Source organism: Convolutriloba macropyga, chromosome 9 (genome assembly GCF_964194025.1).
Source record: "Convolutriloba macropyga chromosome 9, txConMacr16.3, whole genome shotgun sequence".
In the NCBI taxonomy this organism is placed as follows: domain Eukaryota; kingdom Metazoa; phylum Xenacoelomorpha; order Acoela; family Convolutidae; genus Convolutriloba; species Convolutriloba macropyga.
Genome location: NC_134476.1, coordinates 64,980,300 through 65,007,765, shown reverse-complemented (window position 1 = coordinate 65,007,765; position 27,466 = coordinate 64,980,300). Strand labels below are relative to the sequence as shown.

The following is a 27,466-nucleotide window of genomic DNA, read 5'->3' as shown; positions in this document are numbered from 1 at the left end:
ATTGGTATACATTCATATATCGAAAGCGTGATTGAACGAATGAACAAGTTTACTAATCAAACAAAACCTCAAACTTTTGACCTTGCTTGGTAAACCCAAAAGAATTGGTATGCATTTGCATGTAAAGCTCATATTAATCTTTGCACGATCTCCAGTGACCTGCTAAGTTATCGACTTTTATTACAAAATTGATTACTATCTTATTGGAAGAACTGACTTTCGATTTTTTGTTAGTTTTTCTTATTAAAAATTAACCACCCATTCAATTCAAAACATCTATCTATATCTATTTGATCACAATTTTTATAACCTGTTGATAATTTGTTCTAATTTAATTAGACGAACTCATTTCTTAATAAAAATTGATCACAATTAATTGATTAACTCAAATTACCTCAAGAAATTAGTTTAAGAAACAGTGATTACACCAATTTTGACCCTGTATCAAAGGTTGTAGCCCTATTTCTATATGTCAAACTATATAGGGAAAACCTGTATAAAATGAGCACGCTTGCAATTAACTAACGATTACCATTATTTGTTTATTTATTTAACACCCAATTAGAGTTGAAAAATACCTTCTAAGTAAATAAAAATGCGTCGTATTATGATCTTTCGTGGATCATCCTTAGCCCCCTGTTTAAAAAATCGACAAAATCAGACATCGAAAAACATATTTGACGTAGCCAGGAATCGATTTTCATCGTCATCAACTGTTGCTGGACGTTCATATGTGGAAAGTGCAATCAAACAGAACTGGAAGGACAGACAAGATTTGGCCGCTTGTTACAGACTACTAAATGGTATTATTTGCCGATTAATTAATTTTTTTGAAAAAAATACAAAATTAGGTTTGCTGTGCATTAAAAAAACTGCCTGATAATAAAACGGTCTATTTCTTCAATAGCTCAAAATTTTGATGACTAATTTTCCAAATTTGTTGAACTTTTTTTGGCATCAAGCTAAGGAATAAAACTTAGATGAACTTTAAATAAACTTTAGATGATAACGGACAAATCCGCTCAACCAAATAGTTTTTTAAAGAATCCTTAAAGTTGTCAGCTTTAATAAATTTGCCTCTGTTAATTCTCAAATCAGTCTGTTTCATCAACTTGATCATAAAATTTATAACTCAACTAAGAACAGCAGAATATTTTATGGTCCTCAATTTTCTACAGCAGTCAAGGGAGAAAAGTAAATGTAAATAAGTAATTTCGCTCCGATAAAACCATATTAGGAAAAACTATCCATGCCAGAAAAGGTTTCCATTCTTTCATTAAAAGATCCTTAAACAAATTATTTTTCTGACCTCCACTTTAGTGGGGAGGGAGGAACTATATACTCAACTGGGTTTTTTTTGTTCAGTCAATTTTGGCCGATCGATATATTCATCGTAGAGAATTGTGAGTGGTATCATTAAAAAGCCCGTCCAGCGTAGAATTCAGAATTAAAAAGTTTTTTTCGCTTTTCGTTTTTTACAGGGAGTTATTGAGGTTTATATTTTTGTGCACATTCGACTGTTTTTGTTCACATTTTCAGTAATTTTTGCAAAAATTTGGCACAATTTCGCTAATATAATTCAAATAAAAATAAAATTTTTTACGGCAGAGTGTTGTTGTTACCGTTAGAGATAGAAGAGCGTCGCTGAATTGTTTGATTGAAGTTTTTTTGGCTAAAAATTTTACTAAAAATTTTCAAAATTCAAAGTTTTATCATCAAAAATGGCACAAAATATACTTTTTTGGTCCACTTTGTTAAAGTTTGCAAGACATAGTGGCCTAAAAACTTTAAAACAGACTCCCTAATTTGAAAAAAAGCGCTATTTGCAATTAGGCGCCGTATTAAAGTCTTCTGGAACTAAAACTTTGCCGTTTTTTGCAGATTTAACTCGATAATCATGCAAAATGCATCGTTCTTTTTTTAATATTTGAAGAATTCCACGCAACAATTGGTCTAATTTGCAAACACTTGGAACGCCTGGTGGGTTTGGGAGAGGTTCGACAATATCATAGATTCTTAGAATCAGAGACTTTTTGGTTTTTTTTGGTGCTGCCTTTTTTCAAAACATTTTGCTTTTGTTTTTTAAATGTTAATTACTGACAATATTTTCTGTTCACGGCTCCGTTAATGACAACTCCAATTTACGTAAATTTGAGGCCAAATGTAGATACAGTTTGTTTTCAGAGAACCAAAGGGTTTTTATGGCTTTGAGGAAGAGTTTTAGTAAAACTTAATTTCATTCCTGTCTTTTGCCTTCAATTGCTATTCTTCTGGCAGTCTGATTTTTAAGTTTAACCATTCGAAAATTAAAATCTCATCCTCAGGAGGTGCAAATGAACTTTTTCTATTCATTCGGTTGTTACCTAATGTCTCTTATGTTATTGAATGCATTTGTTTTAAGGAAATGTCTGTGATTTTTTGAACTTGCTAATTTTTTATTTTATTTTAGTCAACATTCTGCTTATTCTCAGTAAGTACAGGTCAACCGGCCCACATTGTAGAATACAGATTAATTTTCTGGCCTATTGTTTTAACAGAAGGTTTTCTTGCTTTTGGTACTACGAGTTTTTATACAGAATTTTCTGATTTTTGTGCATAATTGACCATTTTTAATGTTGTTTTTGTTTCTTTTGTAAATTGTCACGTTATTTAACAATCTAACTGAAAAAAACTTTGCAACATTTGAAAATGAACATTTTTTTGTTTTCATAACATTTGATTTGAAGGGCTGCGAGTTTTTTTTGGTCTTTAATTGTTGTTACTTTTTGTTGTCATATGCCATATATTGTGTAATTAAAGGTCTCAGTAGCCAACTATAGAAAAACAAATGAACCTAATAACTAAAATCAGTAAATTACTAATGGTTATTTGAACATTCGAATTAAATCTCTAAAAAAAGAGGAATGGTATTCTTCAACTTATCCCTTTTTGTTCTGGTTTGCGTTTTTTTCGTATTTTACAATGTTGTATCATTTTCGTATATTAGCCTCAATATTTAAAGCTGTTTTTAATTTTTTGTTCCATCAGACAATAATTTTTCTGTTCTTTAAACGTTTTAAATGTCTTCAAGGCTTAGACAAAATATTTCAGAAGAATTTTGTGAAGTTTAGATGCTTTTCAGTTTTTGTGGTTCTATTTGTTGTCATTTTGTCATTTCTCATATGCATCCTTCAGCACCTTGTGGTTTTTCTTGCTCGCCCCATTGGCTAGTGGTGCAGGCTCATTGGGTTGCTCCTCTGTCCAAAGTAGAGATTTGTAGTGTTCCTTCGTCTGCATCATTGCCACAAATCTTGTGCTCCAGATTGAAAAGTCCTGTGCTTTTCCTGAGTAGGTCAGAATCCTCACTGTCTGTTGATCCATCGTAGTTTGAGCAGGCAAAACAGTTGTGAAAAGAAAAGGTACTAAGCAGAAAAGGACTATGACTGTAAACGAAAAATTAGGATTGTTTTAGAAATCAGTTTTATGATTTAGAAAATTGCTGGGCCCAAAACCTGTTGGGTTATGGGTTTTCGCAAGCGGAATAAAAAGCGTTTTTAACTAAGTAGAAAAATCATTTTCTCAAAATGAGAAAATAACAAGAATGATATTTTACAGTAGAATTTAGAGATTTACAGGAGAGATCTGATTATTAGATCAAGATGTTGATTTGATTTTGGGGATGAAAAAAGGCTCAAAAATCAGCTGTATATATACCCATTATCAGTGCGAGAAAGTCAAGATACAAAACTAATTTTAGCATCACGATTTACAGTGGGGCCCGCAAGGGTTACCCAATATGGTTTGCTTCTGCAAATTTTCCAGAAATTAATCGCAGGGGGTACCATAGATGGTATGCATTTACACTTTTCTAAGAATTCGTTCACATTTCCTGTGGTATCATAATCATTCAATACATGCTGGGAAGATGTTACATCGAATAATCTTACTCTTGTATCAGTTATCTATATTCACCAATTCACCATAATATCGAAAATTTCTGAAGGTTAAAAAGGCTGAGCATCATTACAATCCAATTCTTAGGTTGTACAAGCACATCGTTTCAGAAAAAGTAGAAAACGGCAGAGAAAACATTCTCATTAGACCACCTGCAGATAACCATTAGTAAGTAACCTTCTGCAAAACACTGGCTAGTTTTCATATTTTCGAAAACGCTGCCTTTGCTTTGTCGACTATATTTTTGGGGACTTTATCGAATATCAATGTGGAGCATTTAGCACAATAGGGGCGTCATAACTGTGGGAAGGGTGTAAGTTTGTGGGCGGTGGCTATATTGTGAATGCAAAAATACGAATATTTTCAAAAAAAATTGTCCATAGGAAAAATAAAGCCAGAATGTAATAAAAAAAGCGCTCTGCATAAAATTTGAAGCAGAAAAAGCCTTCAAATACAATTTACAGGCAGGTCATAACTAACTGGGAATATTGGTAAGATGGTTGATTGAAATACAAGTTTCAGGGGCTGAACAAGCAAAAGGAAAATCGTATTACGACTGCTAACTTTCCTTTGAAACAATTTGTATATAACGACATAAGTTCTAGCTGATAATCTTTTGTTTTTGCAAACTTGTTGGAGAAAACTGACGATGATGTCATTTATTTTAATTGTGAAACAATATAAGAATTACACATCAATTCTTTAAAAACCTCTGTTTTGTTGCGTTTAATTCAATAAAAAAACACTTGAATTCCGGGGGGGGGGGGGGTGCATAAATCGGAAGGACAATAGGGGCGCCATAACTGTGGGAACAATAAATTTTCGTCCTTACAATCCTTTCTGCAAATGAAATCAATCCACTGTGACAAAAAAGTCAACTTAAATCGCAGCTTTAATTTCCAATACGCGCGAACTACTAAAAGTGATAACCAGTAAACAAGTAAACTTTAAAAAAAACGCTCGATTTATGAAAAGTTGGTGTTTTGTAAGAACTATTTCATTTCTTTCAAACTTTTTCATTGCAGACAAGATATCTGAAAAGATCGGAATCTGCTACCAATTTAATGCGTTCAAACGCAGACAAGTAATTGTTCCAGCCTGCTATTTTTTATTTTCTCAAATTAGAATTTAAAGAAAGAAGTTTCAAATATCTGCACCTAATTTTTGCGTGCTCTTTACAAACGGTCATCTTCAAAAGCGATTTCAGTGCTTAAATCTGATTTTTACAAAGGACTTCCGTCAACTTATTGTTCCGACCCTTCTCTGAGGGGGGAGGAACTATATACTCAAATGGTTTTTTTTGTTCAGACAATTTTGGCCGATCGATATAATCATCGTAGATAGTTGTGAGTGGAATCAATAGAAAGCCTATCCAGCGTAGAATATGGAATTAAAAATATTATTTCAATTTTCGTTTTTTATAGGGCGTTATCGAGGTTTAAATTCAGCTGCTTTTATTCACACTTCTGACCAAATTTTCGTCAATTTTGACCTAATTTTCGTCAATATTGCTAAAATAAGTTAAAATTGTTAACTGTAATGTTATCGATTTTGTCTTTAAAGATATAGGAGGGTTGCTTAATTGTTAGATCCGAGTTTTTTGGCTCGAATTTATGCTAAATTTTTCAAAATTCAGACTTTTTTGGTCGGAAAAAATGGCTTTTCAGCCCACTTGCTTTAAATTTGCTGGAAGTGGACTTTTTTTAAAACTGCAGCCATATTGTTCTTAAACTCAAAAAAGAGCTAATTGTATTCCCGCTAGCTTTAATAGTCTTCTGGAATTATAACTTGGCCAATTTCTTGCAAATTTAAGGTAGATAATTACACCAAATGCTTTATTTATTTAAGATAGAATGAAAAATTTTGTGAAGAATTGATCTTTTTGCAATGAATTCATTAATTGAGGGTTTTTTTAGACGCTCAGCATTATCAGGGCTCATATTGATCTCACCATGTATCCTCATGGTAAAAATGTTTTAGACTTTGGGGCGCGATTTTTTTTTTTCAAAAAGTTTCCGCTATTTAAATGATTTTAATGTAAATTACGGACGAGAATTTTAAATCAGGGCTCAATTAATGGCAGATACTGTTTACAATAAATGACACACAATGAGATTATATTATGGTTTCAGAAATAAACTCATGTTTTTTATGGCTCTGACCAATTGTTTTCTTAAAAATTTTATGGACTTCTTGCGTTTTGTTTTTATTTCTTATGATTTCTGTGGTTCAAAAACTGTCCTCAATCAAAAATCAAGTTGGTTTTAGAAACTAATATTGAACATAGAACTTTTTTTTCCGTTGTTATCTAATGTCTGTTATGACTCTGATTACACTATTTTGAGAAAATGCCTGTTAATTTTTGAACTGTGCCACTATTTTTTCTTATTTCTCTGAACTTGGTGAACAATCTCAGAAACAAAACAAGCGGAAACCAACATCCTGTGATTTGTAAACTGATGTTGGTAACAATTTTACACTCAACTAATGGTTCCTTTATTTTGGTACTACGCGTTTTCATTTTTTTATTTTTCATCATAATTGCACAATTTATTGGTTCATTTTCTTTCCCTGTCGGGTTATCACATTATTGACAAGCCCAATTGAAAGAAAGCATTGCAGAGAACTTTAGAAAAAGTTGCTTCTAGATATGTTAATTGTTTTTGTTCAATAGTTTCAGCGTTTTGTGCTGAGACGCAATTAACTCGCAAAGCTTTTTGCTTTTTTGACTTTGCCCTAGTTTATCTATCTTTTTGTTGTTGCACCACATATACCCCATAACTATAGATCTTATCTGCTTTCCAAAAACGTATAATATAACCAAGTTAAAGATTTTAGTTTACAGCCGTTTGTTTTAATGACTTCAACTTAAATTTCAAAAGAATGTACTTTTTGGTGTCTCTTTTTTTGCTTTTGTTTTTGTCACAATGTAACTCAATCTCACTCATAAGAATTATCAATTACTTTTGTTATTTCACATTTTGTGCTCACTTGGTTATACGTTGAGACTGACTGCTTCGACCATATAATTTCATTAAAAAAGTATTGAAGATTTCTATACTGTTCAAATTCTGTGTTTCCTTTTGTTGTCATGTCTAAGTAGTCCTTTTATAAGAAAATATAGATGATGTTAAGATGAAAAAAAATGTTGATTTACAATTTTTGCGGTTAAAAACAAGTAGTTATAGTGCCTTGAACAGTGTCATGTCGTAAAATTGTTTGATTTTTTGGCTTTCTGATGAATTTATTTTATTGTGGGCTCGTGACTTAGTTTCATTAATAATTGGCTTCCTGAGGTGTTGCGTTGTATCCCTAAGTTTTTTGTGACTTTTGAAAACACTTGTTTTCAAAAATAATTTTGTGTTTTGAGCTTCGTCTTTTTTAAATAGTTTTTCTCCCGATTTGTAACTCAGTCTTTGCAAACGCAGGTCACAACCTGTTTCCAGTGCGCTATAACTTATAACGGTTTTAGCTAAAATTATTTTTTTCCGGTTTAGTTATTACTGTTACTACAAGATTTTATTAATTATTAGGTTTTTATATATTTGTATATTTCAAAGCAGTTTTGATTTCTTTTTTAATTGTAAAAATAATAATTGCTCCCATTGTCTTTGAAGTTTTGCGCAATCAAACAAGGGATAGAAACACGTCTCAAATGCTCCCTGTGTAGATAAAAATGAATATTTTAGTGGTTTCAGTTGATATATAATGACATTAAAATCTGTGAAATTGATTGTCTTCAAAAATAGAAAAGTATTTTTAACTTCGCACCTATTTGCTGTTTTGTCGACCTGTTAACCAAACGCATTGGGGCAGGTCTCATATCTTTTCTGATGAATCATAGGTTAAATTTTTTGGTTTTTTTTCTGATGCCAGTTTGATTTTGTTTTGACTTTTTATTATAGATTTGGTTATTATATTTTGTTGTAGATTTTATTGTAGTTTTGGTCGTAAATAATGTTTGTTGGTTGATTTTTATTTTTGTCCTTCCTAATAGACCTATTATCAACAACTTTCATTGGCCCTCTAGCGTTGCATTATCGTATTCCATTGGTTGTTTATTGATAGATGTGTATGTTTTTGAAAGTTTTCTATCTCTTCATCATTTGGTAGCCAATTAAGTCAAGAATGTGGATGAGCGTGGTCGGAACATTGAGCGCGTACGAACATTACCGATCCTCTTTGTTTTAAGTTAAGTAACCCAAAGGGATGACCAATTGAAAAGATTTATTAATAGCCGTGCTGCTGCATCTGATTTAAGAAATTGAACTCAGATTATTGTGGAAAAAAACAGAGAAAAAGTAAAACATTTGTTGAAAATTTGTGGATATATTTGAGAAGCACTTATTTCCAACTATTTTGGAGGTTGAAATCATCTGGTTGAGAAATATTCAAATTTTGCTTTCACACACAATTATTCAAAAATGTGAATAAAAGACTCTAATTTTGCTGATTTTCAAGAATTCAAAATTGTTTTTAATTTACGTTTTAAGTGTTATTGGAAGTATTTGAAGTCAAAGAACTGATCAAAGCAATGAATTTAGGTTTCCTCATTGTGTTGCGGAAGAGATTCGTTGAAAAGTGCGAGCAAAATTTCAGCTTCTGGAACTAAATTTTCACTGAATTTATTACATAAACGATGAAAATTCATTATAGGCAGAGCTTTTAGCGTGCAAGAACTCTGAAAATCTGACGAAGTAATAGCTTTTGGCCCAGTTGTATCACATTTTACTCGATAGAATTCCCATATAACTGGGACTTAAACAAATTAATCATATTAAGCATATTTTATTTTAAAAAACAAGGAGGCCCGGTAATGTGCGTAGGCATAAGATGTCCAGTCCACGCTCTCAAGATCCACATTCTTGGCCTAATTGGCTGCCAAATGATAAAAAGGTAAATAAACTTTCAAAAACACGTATAGTTTAATAAACCGCTAATGGACTACAATAATGCCACGCTAGAGGACCGATTGGACTTGTCGTTAATAGGACTGCTAGAAAAGACAATAATGAAAATCAAATAACAAACAATAATGACCAAACTCGATGTCTATATAAAAAATCAAAAAAAAATCAAACTCGCATCAGACAAAACCTAAACGGAACAAGTTAACCTATGCTTCATTAGAAAAAATAATGGACCTGTTCTCAATGCGACTGCGTAACAAGTCGACAAGGGGAGCAAACGGAGCAAAAATGTGCCAATTTCGAAAATTCGTTTCTATTTCTGAAAACAAATAATTTCAACGTGATTAATATAATTAGATTAAAACTCGCTAAAAGTTCATTTATATCTCCATAGGATGCAATTGAGACCTGTCATCATCCAGTGTACGTGATAGAACTACAAAAAAAAACAAATACCGTCAGTAGTAAAAAGTTCGAATAAACTTTGCGCTAAAATGGCACTGAAGCCGTTAAAACCACAAATTGTTCAAGAAGAGCATCCAAATTGTTCAATTGCGCAATATTTCAAACACAATGAGACCTAGCTTTAATGGTATAATTAAAAAGAAAACAAAAATCCTTAAAATTGAACAAATATATAAAAATCTCACGCACGGTTCAAGAAATCTCGCAGTAACAGTATCAAGAAAGTCGGAAAAAAACGGTTGAAACTCAATCCGTTATCAAGATTAAATTTATCTCAATGACACGTGTTTTGACCTGTCTTTACAGAGACTAAGCTAAACATCGACCAAAAGGATTTAAAAAATAGGCAAAAATCAAAAACCCAGACAGCAATATGTCGTACAACAACAAAATGAAAGACAAACATAGGCGAAAAAGTTCACCAACTTTTGCGAGTTAAATGTTTCTCAGCCCAAAAGCGTAAACTATTCAACAAAAACAGTAAACAAATTTATATACGCTTTTTTGAACGCTTTATATTTTCCCAACTATTTTTTCCCTTCAATTAGACCTGTCAATTCTGTGATAAATTCGACAATAAAACAAAATGAACATATCAAATAATTGCTTATACTCAAAGTACAAAAAAATTGAAAACTCGTAGCATCAAAACCAAGAAAACATTACATAGTTATAAAACCGTTACAGACATTAATTTATAACTCACAGGAAAGGGGTTTTTGTTTGTTTTTCCTGCGGCAGAAGCTGAGAGAAAAATTTGTAAGACAAAATATTTGCAAAGTTCAAAAGTTCAACGACATTTTCTTAAAACAAATGAATTTAAAGTCATAGGAGACATTAGATAACAACTGAAAGCATTGTCTAAGTTCACATATACTTTTTAAAAATCCCAATTGGATCTTTGATATGGGACTCTAAATAGATGAACCATAAAGTACAACAAAGAAACGAAAAACATTAGAACTCCATAAAATATTACGAAATTAACTGGTCATAGCCATAAATACCACGAGCTCAGTTCTGATACCACCTTATATGGACATTGGGTGGCATCACATAAAATTTTTTCTGAGCAATACATAAAAAAACTGTAAATGCGAAACTATTAAAAATAAGGCCGTGCATCATTGAAATCTAGAAATTTTTTTATAATGAGGATCCCCGTTGAGATCAAGATCAGCCCTGATATTGTTGCGCGGCTAGGAAAACAATCAATTGTTCAAATGGTTGCAAAGTAGTTCAGTTTTTAAAAACAATTTTTCAGTGTATCAAAAATATGTATGGCATTTTGTATAATTATCGAGTTCAAATAATTGTCGCATTTTGTATAATTATCGATTTTGTATAATTATCGAGTTCAAAAAGCGGGCAAAGTTATAATTCCAGAAGACTATTGAAACCAGTGGGATTAAAACTAGCACTTTTTGAGCTAACAAAGAGTATGGCCGAAGCCTCAAGGTGTCTGCTTCCTGCAAATTCAAAGAAAGGGGGCTAAAAAGGCATTTTGATCTCATTTTTGAAGAAAAAAAGTCTGAATTTTGAATAATTTTGGATAAATTTCAGCAAACTTCCTCTATCTCTAAAGGCAAAATTAAAAACTCTACTGGTAACAACTTTAACAAACTTTCTAAAAATTGACGAAAACTTGACGGAAATCTACGGAAAATGTGAATAAAAGCAAGTTAATATCTTCTACTATTCACAAAACTTTAAACCTCGATAACTCCCTGTAAAAAGCAAAAATTGAAAAAATCTTTTTAATTCCATATTCTGCGCTGGACGGACTTTCTAATGATACCACTCACAACTCTCTTCGATGATAATATCGATCGGCCAAAATTGACCGAACAAAAAAGACCATTTGAGTATATAGTTCCCCCCCCCCCCTCCCACTAAATTGGGTCGGAACAATTATCATCTCAAATCAGCTGACACCTCGATCTGGATGGAGGCTTTATACTGGGTATTACTAGTTGAAAGTTAGTCTACTGAAATTACGTAGGGTGGTTCTATGAAAGATTTTGGGTCGCCTTTAGTATAGTATGCTATGTATTTAGGGTAGCTATGCAAATAACTCGCTCGGGTGATAGAGAGGTCGACCATAAGTTAAGATTAATGAATTCAAGTTGGCCATCTCGACTTCATTAGTCTTAACCTGTGGTCGACCTCTCTACTAGAAATTCTAGGGCAATTTTATTTCCAGACTGGACTGGGTACCAAAAGGGGGAGGTGTTTAACCACCTGTCAGTGAGAACCAAATCTTCCAACCCTGACCATCATAGTGGGGGTGACGTCCTCCTTCTGATAGCTGAGGGATGTCACTGGACTGAAGTCACGGCGTCTAATTTGGTCGAAGTTGACGTCCAGACTGGCTTCCAAGTATGAACAGAACATTTTACTGCAGTTTTATAACTGCACATTTCGTCCTTTTGTAAACACTTGTAAACATTCGTTTTTGGATGAAAGATATGACTCGTCAATTTATCGATTGACGGTTGAAATCTACAAACAGAGACGAAGAGCTTGAAGAATACGAGCGCTTGTTCGAATTAAAAATCCTCGAATCCTCAGAACTAATTTGGAAAGTTTAATAACACTTTTTTAAAATAATTTCTCATCATTCGCATCAGAAAACTTAAGTTAAATCTAAAATCAGTTAACACCAGAGGCTGAAACTTAATCAGGCTAACTTCACCACTTTTGAAAAAATTTCAAAGAATCTAAAGGTGCCTTAGAAACTTTACAAAACTCATTACAGTCCTGTATAAGGCCGTGTAAAGTTCTCGACAGCATTTTATTCATAAGTTGTACTTGTCGAGATGTCAACTATGACCCATTAGTAAAGATTTTAAACAAAATGCCTCACTCACTGATGTTCATTTTTCGAAGTTATGAAAAAAAAATACAAAATTAGTACGTGCGGTGTAAGCCCGAAACAACATTTCCATGTTTTCTGCTCATTTTTTTCACTTTTGAAACTATTTTGATTGAAGGTTGTGATAAAAATTGATTTACTCCTATCTTGATAAATGGGAATGTACACAAAATTAAAATTTATTTTTTTTGGTAAAAACGTTCTTTTGAAATTTGAGTGACCGAAAGTTATCCGAAAGTTTTCCAGCCGAGCTTGCACACTATGCGGAGGGAAACGCAGCAGCATAAAAACTGAGATAGGGAGAAAACTTTTGTGTTAATTGTTCAATATTCATAGTAATAGTAACAAATTTGGTTTCAGTTACTAGTACAGCCATAGTCACGTGATATCAGAAAAAGGGGGAAACAACACTAGCAAACCTAAAGACTCAACAGTAGTAGCCTTAGCAAAAAGCTCTCTTCCTATAAGGCAGCAAAATGTTTCAAAAAAAGCTGTCTTGAGCAATAAGTAAGGTGTTACTGTGTCTTGCGCTTTAGATACTCTTGAGCAGTAAATTGTTACTATGTCTCCTATTAAAAATTTTTCGTGAGCAGTAATTTATTTGTTACTGTTTCTTGTATCTACGATTTATTGGAGCTGCAATTCTTCTGTTATGAAGCCCAGTTTTAGGTATTTCAACACGTGGTGAAAACATAGCTGATATAAAACTACAAAACGAACTGCAAAAACAAATAATCCGGAAAAATTTTACACCGCGCAAACAATCTGGGCTGTCGCAACCAATTGGGAGAGCAGCCGTTACACAAAACTTTTTCTGTTTTTTCTGTACAATTTTGTTCAAAATGAACTTTTGTGGATGCGGAGCAAGTTTATATGTATTAATAGTTTCAAAATGGACTATAATTGTAGCTAGATTTCCCCCTGTATAAGTTTGGTTGATTAACAACTTCTGAGAAATGAAAAAAAACAGGCATATTAAAAATTTTTCTCTCCTTTGGACCTTATCTTTGTTTTTGCTTGAATTCTTCGGTTAATATATTTCAGTGAGCAGCTGCATTTATTGTTCGTTAAAATTGTTCACAAATCACAAGTGAAATTTCAGTCCTAATGGCATTGAAGTCAAAATGATTCACTATTTCACCAAGTTGCAAAAACTCCTCCTCACGATAGGTGTTTAATTTACAATTAATTTCAAAAGGAACGGTGTACCAAGGCATTCATTTGTTCATATGAGATAAATTCATAGAATGTCTGTGTTTTCTCATTATGTGCCCATTGGAAAAAATACAAGGCAAAACAGTCAAATTTCGGAAAAGTAAAAGAAATAAATTTTGTTGAAAACTTTTTAAATAATTGTTTTTTTCTATAGCTGTTGCATCCTTACGTGTGCTAAACACGTAATGGTTTATGTTACTATATGATAATGAAAACAACTATTTTTTCATGACATGACATTTTTTTCTTGGAACCAGCAATAAAAATGCGACAATTAATTGCATTGAAATTAGCTCAAGTCCATTTGAATTGCCGCTAATCCAATCATTGGCGGCACCTCTCAAACAATTGAGTGTATTCCCTCATGGAAATAAACCCCCACGGAAAAAAACACTTTACTATTAAAGAGCTGCGCATTTAGCTTGTTTGGCCATGCCTCGCGAGCCAAGGCCATGCTTCAGCAGCCCGTGAGACTTGATATGAAACTATCAGAACCGAACAAATTATCATGACCGAAGTTCAATTTGAAAATGGGGTTTATTTTCCGTGGGGATTTTTTCCGTGGGGGTTTATTTCCTAGACCCGAGTGTATTTGATGCAGTTATCATCTGTAAATATTAGTTAGCTCTCAATGGGTACTCGACAGGCTGATACTAAAGCCTTGTAAACGTTTTTCGATGAGCATTTGATATGACAATTGCTGATCGAAAGAATTTTTCTCATCTGTTGTTAAAAAATCTTTTTAATGTTTTAAACTAACGTTAATAGAGAAACCAAAGAAATTTATTCCCATGGGGTTGTTTTTTTTAATACAATGCACGAGAAAGTAATATCAATTTCTCAATATTTCAATAAATCATGATCAAATGCGTGTAAGAACTTTCGTTTTCTAGCCAAAGTTTTGATCATTACGCCTTCTCTTTTTTGAAAGCGAGAATGGGGATATTTTAGACTTATTTAGTTCGTATTTACTCTTATTTAGAAAAATGGTTGTTCTCCATCTGTGTTAGAAGGTTGAGAGAGAACAACCTAATGTAAATTGAGCACAAGATAAGCTTGACATAGCTTGACAAGAAGCTCTACTTGTTCAACGTAAACTTGGCTAGAGAAATGAAGCCTTAAGGAAGAAAAAGGAACGTGAAAACGGGTTATAAGGGATGACCAAGTTCGAGAGCTTAAGACCAGTTAGTGTAAATGGGTAGCACACTAGACTTGCAAGTAAGAGATGCTGGTTCGAATCCAGTACTGGTCCATTTTCACAGTCGTTGCACCTGCATAGACCCACTAACAATCTGCGCCATGTTTTGAGGTGGTTGGGGAGGGGGATGAGTCCAAAAGTGGGAAGCCAATTCTGACAGCCAGTGTGATCCACTCTGGACTTCACAGAGACAGACCAGACTCAAAAGCTCTCTTTCACCTACACCCCACATACGCTACTATCATTGCATGCCAAGGTTCCAGCTTAACTAAATTGAGATTAAAAGAGTTTTCTTTAATTTTTAGACTAACTTAAATGCTTGTTCGAATATTTTTGATGTTTTAGAAGTTCTTGTTATTAGTTTACCAATTTTCTGTCATTTGTTACTACTTTGGCTGGCTAAAGCGATTTTTCCTGACAATTAAATCTTTAGGCATTCAGTCTCAACATAACAAGTTTTGGATCTATTCTGCCCCCCCCCCCGTGTTTTTTTACGCCCCCCCCCCCCCCCCCCCGTTACAAATTACATGTTGTTATATAGTACGTTGAGGGAGAACAGTTTCTAAGAATAAATTCGTGTGCTGCAATTCTGAACAAGAAAACTGGGATCTACTCTTTTTTGCCCCCCTCCTCCCCCCCCCCCAGTTTTTTTTACGGCCCCCAGTTACAAATTACATGTTGTTATATAGTAACGTTACTATGTGAAAAAAATAGCACGTGCGCCTAGGGGGTGTAAAAAATATAGGCCCACTAAGCTGGAGGGGGCAAAACAGAATAGATCCTAAGTTTTAGTCGCTCTTTTCAGCTACTTGTGTAAAATGCACAATACTAGTCTGATCAGAAGCAAATACGGCCGATCAAAAGTTCCATGGGTATTACGAAATCTGATCAGAGGGTATTTTGGGTACGGTCTTAACTTCCCTAGTAATGAGCGGATTCAAAACTTGCACGAATCTTGCAAGATCATTCACAACTTGCAAGATTCTCGCAAGAATGTTGCAAGATGTAAATCTTTGCAAAAAATTAAAACAGGGTACTAATGTTTTAAAAAACACTTTGAAGCAGAGTGGTGTTGATTAAGCAAAGTACAAAACCGAAATGAATGAAAAAAAATTTAGCCCGGATTCAAAATTAGTCTGATCAGATCTGGCTTGAGTCTAGAAATTTGGATCTATTCTGTTTCGGCCCCCCAGTATTTTTTATGACCCCCAGTATCAAGTTAGATGTTGTTATATAGCACGTTGCTATATGTAAGAAAATAGCACGTGCTCCTGGGGGTCATAAAAGATTTATGCTCACTAAGCTGGGGCGGGGGGGGGGGGGGACAGAACAGATCCAGAAATTTAAATTGGGTAACTTACTACTAGAGAACCCAGAATACCCGATAGTACACCAAGACCTGGCAATGTTGGAGGGGGAGATAGCATTTGACAGTGAGTACGAGAGTTCCTACAGAGAGGGAAAAGAGAGTGAGGAGGGGGAGAGGCTGTCTAGACAGATGGGGGAGAAAAGTGTGCTATTCCACGCTTCTCATGGAATTTCAGGTCAGTGAAAGCCCACGAGCAACTGCCAAACCCCCCCCCCCCCCCACACACACACACACACACACACACACACACACACACACACACACACACACACACACACACACACACACACACACACACCCAACCACCCCTGTGGATTCAGGGAGGTAATTCCTCAAAATTCCTCCCTTTGCAGCCCAACTCTTACATCATTTTAACCCCCCCCCCCGACCAAACCATATGTCCTGTTTGGTTCTGATGGAGTCTAAAATTTCATAAAAATTATGAATACTTAGGTAGGTTGAGGTCTTCTTATCAAAACATCATGATCATAGCAGGAAGTAAGGATCAAACAGCTGAAATCTCGAAACAAAAACAGATATTGTCGAAAATCAACCTTAGACAAACACCTGAAAACCCAGATTTTGATGTCTTCATTTAAAGAGTTCTAGGGTGCAAGTTTTCAGAGGTTAAAAGGCCATGAAGAGGGTGTGCAACATGGCTTTAGTTTGCTTGATTTTTTTAGGCGCTAGAAGAAAACTTCTGCTTCGATACCAGTAATTGAAACTCATAGAAAGCAAAAGCTAAATTTTGACCGATAGAAAGAAACTCTCAAATTAGACATTATATATTTTTTAGTCCACGTAAAAAAATCAATCTAATAACTACATTTAAATCTTTCTTAAAGTTTCATCAAAATAATCTATTAAAATTTTTTACCCAATATAAGTTTTTCTTGGCGCACAAATTAAATCGTCTATTAGTTGTCTTTAGGAGTTATTTTTAAACATTTTGTTTAAAAATAGGATATTCTGGAAAATGAGGAAAAAAAGGCTTTGCAAAATATGATATAGAATGAAAGTAGTAATGGGATATGAAATTGAATACCCCTAGATGTTTCAATTTTCAAAATTTCAGACAAACAGTTTAAACCATCAAATCCAGACGTTTCTAAAAATTGAGAAACGCTGATTTGTTTTGAAAAAAAAATTACTGCAAATTTGCACTTTGATTGAAAAGGTTTGATAAGTCTATGAGAAAATTCTAGTGTTTAATAAAACCGAAAACTGCCATTAAGTAAGAACTTTCAATAATTATAGGCTATCTTTACGTTTATTTTCCTCTACAACAAATTATGGCAATCTGAGTGCCATTTTGCAAATTTTATCAGATATAAGGTTGAAAAAGTTTCGGCGTTGTTGCTTAGATTACTTTGTCAAAGTTGCTGCACTACACGATAATGTTACTCTTATTTAAAATTTAAAACAAAGTTTGATTATTTCCGACTGTTTGTGCATGGGCAAGGAAGAAGGTACGCGCAATAACAATGAGATTGAAGCTAAGTTCAGGTATGTGTTTTCAAAATAAAAAAACTCATTTCAATATTCACTACACTTCAACCTGAAAAATGCGTTTTCCTTTTAATAACCCATTTTCCAAAATTTTTACTGATTTGTCAGGCAGAGTCCATTTTAAATTTTAAAACAAAAAAAAAACAATTGTTTTCAATTACGATATGGATTTTAATGATTTTAAATTAAATTCTTAGATTTGAGTCCAAGAATGAAAAATCTGACTACAAAGGAAAATATTTCCAAATAAAAAGGACAAATTGTTAATTGTAAATAGTTGAAAAACTTTAATAAACCTATTTTGCCTGCTTTTGGCCAAAATGAAATTGAAAAAAAGTAAGGATCTTTTCCGTTTGTTCCCCCAGTACTTTATGCTCCCCCAGTTAAAGAGGACGTGTCATAACATTACATGTTAAATCATTATGTAAAAATACGGCACATGCTTCTGGGGTTGCAAATAATGTGCACCCACCAAGCTGGGGGCACAAAAGGAAATGATCCAAAAAACTACCCTCTTGGAGTAATTTCCTAACCCTTTTCGGGCATATATAATTAAATGAAAAAAAAAGTGTTTGGGCCGGCCAGTGTTTGGCTGATATTATCAGTCCAAGATATTTTTGGTCTTTGAAAAAAAATTTTCAGCCTAGTTTGATATTCACCGCATTTTTAGCGTGTAAGATCTTATAAGGCAGAATTTTTATCTTATAAGATCTGACAAAAGTGAACTTATATCGTGTACGATCTGATCAGATCTGATAAAGTTTTTAAATTGTGTAAGACCTGATAAACTGTCTTTAAAAGTCTTAGTCAGGCGACGCATAATCTCAAAAGTACTTTTATGACAATGTTGTAAATAATTGTAAAATCTTACGATAAAAATTCTCAGATTTCTGGGATACGTAATGTGAACATACAGAAAAGTGGGAAACCTTATCGAAACAAAATTGTTTTTTACTTTTCAAATTTATTTTCCAAAAGACCGAAATGTGCCCGCGACACAAGTTATGTATGGGCCAGAACAACGTGGGTCGCAGACCGGGTGGTCCGGTACGACCAGACTCATTAGTTTCAAAAAAATAGCGGTCGAAACTTCTGTCTGGCCAAAACGAATATTTTGGTCTATTAGGTCTGCCATTACCAATATTAAGGCCTGTTTGATTAATACCCACCTCCAAATCGGAGGTCAGCCGAAAGAAGAGCCATTCCTCTGCAAAATGCGTAATTGTTCACCGAATTGACTGCTTTTGAGAATAACAGCCGGTCAAGGGCAATCAGCACTTATTTCTAGATGCAACCACGGTCTTTATATCGAAGTTTTTCTTATCAATTTTTTAAAATTTCGATTTCACTTCTCACTCAAAAAGTGATCAGGGAAAAACTATAATTTTTATTGGATGCTTCTACATGTTTAATTGGGTCTGTTCCATGGTCCGGCCGTGGTCTGTTCGGTCTGGCAAACCGTGATTAAAGTTTGGTCTGTCTGGTAAATCCACAGTTTTTGGTCTGGTTGGTCTGCAACCCCCCCCCCCTGACCACGACTAAGGTACATCTGTCCAATACCTGCCTTGGGTCGTCGCAGACCTCATTCATCCTGGATATTAAATTTGACTCCATCAATTTTTTTGCGTTTAGATAAATTCACATTGGCAGAAAAAGTTGTATTTTTTCCTATTTACATATTTACAATCAATCAACTTTTATTTTCAGTTATGTCAAACAGCATTGCAGAGGCACTGGTGAAGACATACTACCTGGAATGGGGCGCACAGTTGATTGTGATTGGTCAATCCACTGGCAAACCCTTCAAGCCCCTCCCCTCCAAAGAGATTGAGGCTCTGAAGGAAGGCATGATAAAACACGATGAGTTTAACACATTCTTCCAAGCGTGCAAGAGATATATCGTGAATAAATACCCAGAAATAATGCATTAAATGTCTATTTGTGTTTAAATTAATTTCTTCCTTACTTCAGTTAAAAAAATAATTAAACAAGAAACTTTGAAAAACTATAGCTTAAAAATGCGCTGAAAAGCCGCTGAAAAATGCTGAAGTATTTCGGCGGTGAAGAGCTAACATTTGCGTATAAAGTTCCCTTAAAATGCTGTGTTTGAAAATATTCAGTCTATTAGCGCATTTAACCCACCAAAATTCAGTTTGTTGTTAATGTTTTTGAACATAAATATGTTCTGATGTTAGTCTACGTCGTTTTTTATGTAATTTCGTAGAAGATTCTTTTTAAATAACCATTGAAATCAATCACATTATTAGTAAAAGACCTGACAATGACTTAATTAGCGAATTTATAATAACTCTAGAAATTTGATATTTTTATACTAAAGATCTACACTCAAACGCTTTCTAGTTTTCATATATTTCCTGATTTATCATAAAAAGACGACGATGCTGGCTAAAATAAAAAAAGAACACTGAATTCCGAACCATTTCAATGAGTATACAACTGACGTTAGTCCGGCAGTGTAAATATTAACTAATTACTGATTACTTTAACAATAACAACAGAAAATCTAAGTGGATTGCATTTTCGTGGCATATTAAATGAAAAACTGATTAAATTTATACTTTTTGTATGCCAACCCAACAACAGTTCATTTTTTCCAAATTTAAAGTCACGCCATGTTGAACAAGTAACCTTCCACAAACAAGGGTTCAAGTTAAAAACTAAGCAGAAGAAGATTCTAAGCAGTTTTGGGAAAATGCGCATTACTTGAAACGAACTAGTGATTCTAAGAACTGAAAGCATAACATGACGCGGGATCCTCTAGCGTTCAAGAGACGAAAAAAGGCGCAACATAATTTTTCACCTAAAGTTAAGATATCTTTCACCGTATTATTTCTAGTATTACATTCCGTTGACCATCTCTATTTTATTTAACGTATCTTAATGTAAAAATGGAATTGTTTTGTGGAAAATGGCGACAAAGGAGCAAGTATAATAATAGGTGAGAAAGGTGAGAAAAACTGGATCAATTAAGAAAAGTTTGATAATTGATTAACTGCAATTTTGGTGTAAATATGATTTTCATTTATAATCAGCCATTCGAACCGGGTGGTATTATGTTGTTCTTGCGACATCAGGCGATTAGCAAACAAAAACCCGACTCGGTATGTCAACATCAATAAAAGAACTCCTCAACTGAAGATACAGAGATGCCACGACAAAAAATGAGACTGAGTTACAAACCGTTTTTGATGAAAGATAAATATCAAGTCGTCTATGAGCTCGAATAATTGAACTCTAAATGATCGATAAAAATTTTTGTGCAATCGGACGGAATTGATTATTTTCAATAACCAGTTTTTCAACTGCCGAAAGCATTTGATAGGTGTTGTGCTCAAGTGCGTGTAGAAGTTGTACAAAACATTTTCAAAATGTATTCATTTTAAGTACGAAGATCATAGGGTAATGGTCGTGATAGGATCTTAGTTGTAGGTACATATATAAAGAATAAAAAGCGTCTGATGAAAATAATTGTTGAAAATGATGTCATTTATTGAGTTATTGAAGGGTGATTTTTTTAAATTACAGCAATGTTCTACAATTTTTGAGGTAAAATTGTCCAAAAGAAGACAAACTGTTACATACTTTTTTCTGCATTTGATGTTTTATAACTTCTGAACTCCAATGAACTGAGTTTTTTCTACGTATAAAGCTCTCAGTTAGGTCAGCACTAATCAGTTTGGTGATAGTTGGGTAAGAAAGAGTGCTAATCAACACTGACTTCAACAGTTTATGCCATTTTTATTTCAATGTGAAAAAATTTGGCTCAATATAGAGTCACCATTTTTGTGCGTTCGTAGTTGCGTGTGTCTGGAATTCACGCGCTTCATGTCCAGAATTTTTTGATTTCAGTCGCGATTTCAGTCGTGATTTCAATTTTATATATATACGACGCCCCTCCTCTGGTGTGTTATATTGGCCTAAACCTATCTATCGATATTTGGTCAGGAACTTCAGGCTGAGCTTTTTTGTTGCTTTTAATACCAATAAATATTGTATTCTCTTCTTCAATGACTTTAACCACACATCCCTGCATCATTGCAACTATACAAGAAGACAACTCCATACAATAATTTCGTTGATCAATTTCTTTCTTTTTCTATTGGTTTTTTATTGCTCAGAGCCATTAATTGTATAATTTTGTATTAAAATTCCGACTGGGAAAGAATCCACACGTAATTCGAGATACAAAGGTACCAATCGAGCTCAATTCTGCCATTCAAATGATTGGAAATTTTTTAATTAAAAGTTATGTAAAATATATCAGAAGTGTTGCAAAAATGAGCAAGTGTTGCAAGATAATTTAAATCATTCCAAAACTTCAACCAAAAATGGAATAGGAATAAATGGTTGCTCTCAATTTTTTTCAGCTGCAAACTTTGGATAATACGAAAGGGCCTGAAACCATTTTTTATGCTTATGGCAAGCAAAAAACAAAAACTAAAAACTAAAGTGAAATTTCAAAAGAATTTTGGTAAAACAAAACAATTTCGTTAGGCGAGGGATCTGAAAAAAACATAAAATGTCATCGTTGCCGTACGTCAGTTCTCATTGATAAAGATTGTCGCAACTCAATACTGTAGATATGTAGATGAAAAATACTAATCTATTTGCTAAATTGATACTCATGAAATCAGTAATTGTTGAATTATAAGTGGTAAGGCAAAATTTTCTACTCAAACTGTTAAATTACTTCTCGAAGTAGCTTTTAAACATAGAGTTTTTGGGTTTTAGGAAAGTGAATTTTGATTTCAAAAGTAGGTCCGTCGCAATGATGGATTCCAAAACATAGGAAGTTATCAGAGAACGACCTGATTGGCCTGATTTCTCATGATCGTATCAAAACTCGGAGTAACGATGGCTATTTTCAGTTTGTTTCTCCGTCAAATTAGGAAGAACAACCAGGTGGCGCAAACGGTGAGAAAATTTGGATCGCTCAAAATAAATTTGATATTTTGTTAACAGCAATTTTGGTTTGAATATGATTTTCTTTTAGTATCAATCAATCACACCAGTAGCATTATGTTGTTCATGCGACTTGAAGCGATTATGAAAAATACCTGACTCGCTATATCAACTCTATCGACAGAAGTACTCTTCAACTGAAGATACAGAAACACCACGACTAAAAGGAGACTTCTAGATATTTAATTCAGTAACCAGAAAAGCTAAAGTTGAGTTACCAGCAGTTTCTGATGAGAGATAAATGCCAGGTTTCCTTTTAGCTCTTGTAGTTGAAACTTAACTGATTGATGAAAATGATCAGAATTTTCTTGCCGTCGGTGGGAAGTTCATGGTTTCGACAACTTGTTTTTCAACTGCCGAATACAATTGCTAGGCGTTGTGTCCTGGTATATTTCAAAAAAATTGAGCCATTGTACATGATTCTGGTGAAAAAGCAAGATGGGTTTCAGGGCTAGCGTATTTGAAAAAAATAAGAGACAATTTCGAAATTTGATTTCACGTTTAATTTTCTTATTTCCATGGTTTCCAACTTTTGTCATTTTAAATTGAAAGATTTTGTTTGCCATGCAAGCAATAGTTTAAAGTCTGCTTTTTTCTGAAAAGTGTTTCAAGTTGACGAACTCAGCATTTCTTAATTCCATTTTATTAGAATTTTCAAGAAAAAATAGGAGATTTCCTAAAAAAGAATGCCCTTGAATCAACCGTCTGTGAGTCAAGATTTGAAAAAAGCATCTTGAATAATTTTTGTTGATTTCCAGTGTAGCTCTTCAATAATAGGTCCAGGTTGAGGTGGCAGACCAAAAGAAGGCTTGTTGAGACCGTGCCAGACGGAACAAGCTTATGAGCAGAATGCCCTGACAAAAAACCTCTCTGTCTAGACTTCAGTGCCTTCAAATCTTTTTGTGTGTTCTTTGTGCTCTCAAAAGTGTGTACGTCCAGACTTTCGTGTTTTCATGTCCAGACCTATCAGATATTTTATGCATATAAATTGTGCCCAAAATTTTCAAATTCTTTTTTTTTCATGTATAGAGATCATAGGGCGATGGTCGTGATGGTATATTAGACGTTGGTACATATATTAGTAATAAAAAGCTCCCGATGAACATAGTTCTTGAAAATGATGCCATTCATTGAGAATTTTAAAATTTATGTTTAAAACTTCTGTTCTACAATTCTAGAAGTAGAAAAGTCGAAAAGAGGGCAAAATATTGTATACAATTTTTTTGCGTTTTTTAACTTCCGAACTCAAACCAAAAGTTGAGTTTTTGTAGGAAAGAAGCTTTCAGTTGGGTGAGCACCAATCAGTTTGGAGATAGTTGGGTAAAAGTTCTAATCAACTCTGAGTTGAACAGTTTATGCCATTTTTATTTCAATTTGAAGAATTTTAGCGCGCTCGAGAGTCACCATGTTCAGATTTTCGTGCGTTTGAAATTGCCTATGTCTCGACTTCTCGCGCTCCATGTTGCCTCTGTCCAGACTTTTGTGCATGCAATCCTGTTTCCAAACCCTGTATTTTTAAACGTACAACGCTCCCACTGCTGCGTCATGTTGGCCTAAACCTATCGATATTTGGTCAGCAACTTCAGCCGGGGCTTTTTTGCTTGTATTACCAATAAATATTGTATTCTCTTCTTTAATGATTCTGGCCAATTATCCCTCAACCATTTGCAACTCTACAAAAATACAACTCTTAAGAATAATTTAGTTGATCATTTTCTTTTTTTTTCTATAAGTTTTTTTTTATCTGTTCAGAGTCATCAATTGTATGGTTTCTCCGCTTTATTCATCAGAGAAGAAAAATTTAGAATTTTTGTAGAAAACTATCTCATTAATAAATTTCCGGCTGGGTAAATATCCATCCGTATGTCAGTTGATCAACGTTTCCACTACATTTGCCGTCTTCTCCGATGTTTCCGGAAAACAGCATGTTCGCGATATTCCGGGAGAAAATTTACAGTCAAACTCTCCATTTTAAAAGTTGACGCTTCTTTAACAGATTTCACCCCCTACACAATAGCCAACATTCAACTGTTTTTGAAAAATGTTGACTGTTACCCAGGTCTAGATACAGACTCATGAAAGGACAATGCTCGACCCAAATGTACTATGAAAAGACCATACTCGACTCATTTGAGCTATGAAAAGACTTTACCTCGACTTTAAGACACGCTGGACTTTAGCTCGACTCTGATTTTTTGCAAAAGACTTTAGCTGGACGAAGATCTTAAGGCTTTTGTCAGTTTTCCAACTGTTTCCTAAGTTGGACTGCTCTGCTGCAAAGCTATTTAGTCTTGCTCTGGCTCTGCTTCTGTATGTACAGAAGCAAAAAAAGTTGAAAAATTTCGGATTTTGAAAAAAAAGAGACTTATGAAAAGACTAATGGTGGACCCATGAAAAGATATTAGCTCGACTTAAACTAGGAAGCTCTACCGTGTAATGATAGTCAATATTGCCCCTCCCCCCTACTAGACTTTTAAAGTCTTTTCATAAGTCGAGGCCTAGGCCTGGGTATTGGCTTCATTTTCGTGGAGGTTGTCACTCTTTTACCATCACAGTCGCAAGCACAGCTGCAATTGTAAGTGTCATCGAACATTGTTTCTGCCTTGTTGTTCACACATGAACAATCGCAGTTACAATCGTCTGTCCAGACGCCAAAGTTTGAGGCCTGAAAAAACTTTGATCATATGTTTTAAATATTATAATTCTTTCGTTTATTTTTTATTGTATAATTATAAATCTGGTTATCTTCAGGTCAACAATATATATTTGACTATTTTTCTGGTAAAAATGACAACTTTGTGTTGAAAAATAAATTGATAAACTCAGATTTTTTTAAAATTTTATCATCTCAATTTGTCATGCAATGAGGTCGACAGGCAGATTATTTTTTTAAAGCTGTTTTGTCAAAGCAGTCGAGATTGCTCAGAAATCCATATTGATCTGCATTTAACTTAAATCAAGATAAGCTGAAAAAAATATGTTTATATGTTTTAAAAACAGTTACAAAAAAGAAAAATTGAATTGTCTTTCAAAAAAAAAATACCTGGAGAAGTTTGAGCATATTCTAGGCATATGATGCGAAGGGTTTTTAACATTTATGTTATATTATTGAAAGCATTTACAGAAAACAAACAGCATTTTTTGTACCCTCTACGGAAGTTAATTCACCAAAAAGACGCAAAAAAATTTTCGCAGTATAGAAAGTAGAGAACTGTAAGTACTGCTCTAACTATAGTATAGAAATTGCAAATAAAATTTGATAGGGACTAAAACTCGAAACTGACCGTTTTCAGGTCTTAGTTGTCCCTAATAATACCGGAACGAATTTGCTCTGGCTCTTCTGTGACATCTTTTAAAAAAGCACAGAGATCCAGTTTCCAACTAATTTTTGTTTGTTTTTTGGTAACTTTGAGCCATTAATAAGTAAGAAAGAAAAAGAAAAAATTTATGGCGCCTTGCAACATTTATCTGGAAATTGTAATGAAGATCAAACCTTCTTTAACAACTAAATGTTCTCATTTGCTGTCTCGTGTCGAAAGTACCCCCTTGATTACCCCCACAATGATGTAAGAGGAGGGAGTAATTCTCTATGGGGGAGGGGTAAAACAATGTAAGATTAGGGGGTAATGGCGGGTCATGGGTGGGGGGTTTAATGCGGGCAATTTTTAGATTTTACCCCCAAATACCCCCAAAAAAAATGTAGGATTAGGGGGGTAGCTTTAGGGGGGTAAAATGATGTAAGATAAGGTGGGTAATGGGGGGATTTTTTAAATTTTACTCACTCAAAAATTATCCCTCAAAAAGATGTAAGATTAGAGGGTAATTTTAGGGGGGGGGGGGGGGTGCTAAAACATTGTAAGGTAAGGGATTAATGGGAGTAAAGGGGGAATTGTTAGATTTTAACGCCCAAACTTATCAAGCAAAAAGATAGACCTTACCACACCCCCCCCCCCCCAACCCAAAAAAAACACGTATAAAAAGTGCAATTCAGATAGCACTTACAGCTGACAAAAGCGCCAGCAAAAGCAAAACTTGCATATTGACTAAGTCAATTTGAACGCTGTTTTGTGCCTTCTTGAGCAGTGTAAATGAGCGGGGGAAATGCCTATGTTTTTAAAGCAACTTAATGAAATATCATCAAAAAAACACGTTCATTCAGCTTCATTTTTGATGACGTTCAAGATGCAAAAACGGACCGTCTAATCTATTCCAATTTACCACTCAATACCGACGCTTAGATCTTTTCAGTATCATTATTCAAGACACCAAGCCAGATTTCTGTTATAGTTTTTAAAAAGAGCCTATGCAAAGAAGAAAGTGTTTTGCTGGCGCATGAGAATTGTTCTAGTTTCATGAGAAAAACTACGGAAAGCAAACATTAGCTATGATATTTGTCAAAGCAGTTTGTACAACTTTCAGTTTTTTAAAATGATGGAGTTAAGTTTTATCCAGTCTTACCAACTGAAAGGAAATAATGGAATTTAATTTATTAATTATAGAAAAGAAAAACCTGGAGCAAAAATTCTAAGCACAAGAATTCTCGGACAAAAATATTTCAACCAATATTCTATACGTTTGTGTAATTCGAAGATTTGCTACATGTCAAAAACCTCTAATAAATGTATGCAAATTCTAATGCACGAAACCTCTAATGTCTGAGCCAAGAGCTACTTATGTTTGAATAAAACCTTTAATTCAAGAATTATCTATTATGCGTGACAAGAACCTCTAGTGATTGCATACAACCTCTGATGCATGAAACCTCTCATGATGTACCCAAGATTCAGCACTGATTTCATTTTTACTCCAAAGCATCAAACAATTGATGTCTGGGCCAAGAACCTCTGAACTTCGAAAACATGTTGTAAAGCATGAAAAATCCAATGACAGTGAAAAGAACCTCAAATGTTTTCAAAAGAGTTCTTATGCATGTAACATCTAATATAATTGTCCAAAAGAAGGCAAAAATATTGTTTAAACTTTTTGTTTTGGGACTTCATAAATAAAAA

General features: G+C 34.0%; 2 protein-coding genes across 3 annotated transcripts in view; both read left to right on the top strand.

Annotated features, from left to right (window-relative positions):
* Window positions 1-27,466, top strand: part of LOC142345524 (uncharacterized) — a 562,956-nt gene that overhangs the window by 190,699 nt on the left and 344,791 nt on the right. The gene's annotated exons all lie outside the window — the stretch shown is intronic.
* On the top strand, window positions 95-19,702 carry LOC142345523 (putative aldolase class 2 protein PA3430). Its single transcript, XM_075397595.1, has 5 exons — window positions 95-803; window positions 11,512-11,687; window positions 14,708-14,852; window positions 15,964-16,140; window positions 19,182-19,702. Exons 1-5 carry the CDS (start codon window positions 596-598, stop codon window positions 19,403-19,405), a joined length of 930 nt encoding a protein of 309 aa, XP_075253710.1. The 5' UTR covers window positions 95-595; the 3' UTR covers window positions 19,406-19,702.

Excerpts from the sequence above, each read along its gene's own strand:
- LOC142345523 (XM_075397595.1), top strand. The coding sequence starts at position 596 with ATGCGTCGTATTATGATCTTTCGTGGATCATCCTTAGCCCCCTGTTTA. Across the intron at positions 804-11,511 it reads TTGTTACAGACTACTAAATG|ACTGGACTGGGTACCAAAAG; the intron begins GTATTATTTGCC and ends TTTTATTTCCAG. Across the intron at positions 11,688-14,707 it reads ACGTCCAGACTGGCTTCCAA|GTGGTTGGGGAGGGGGATGA; the intron begins GTATGAACAGAA and ends CCATGTTTTGAG.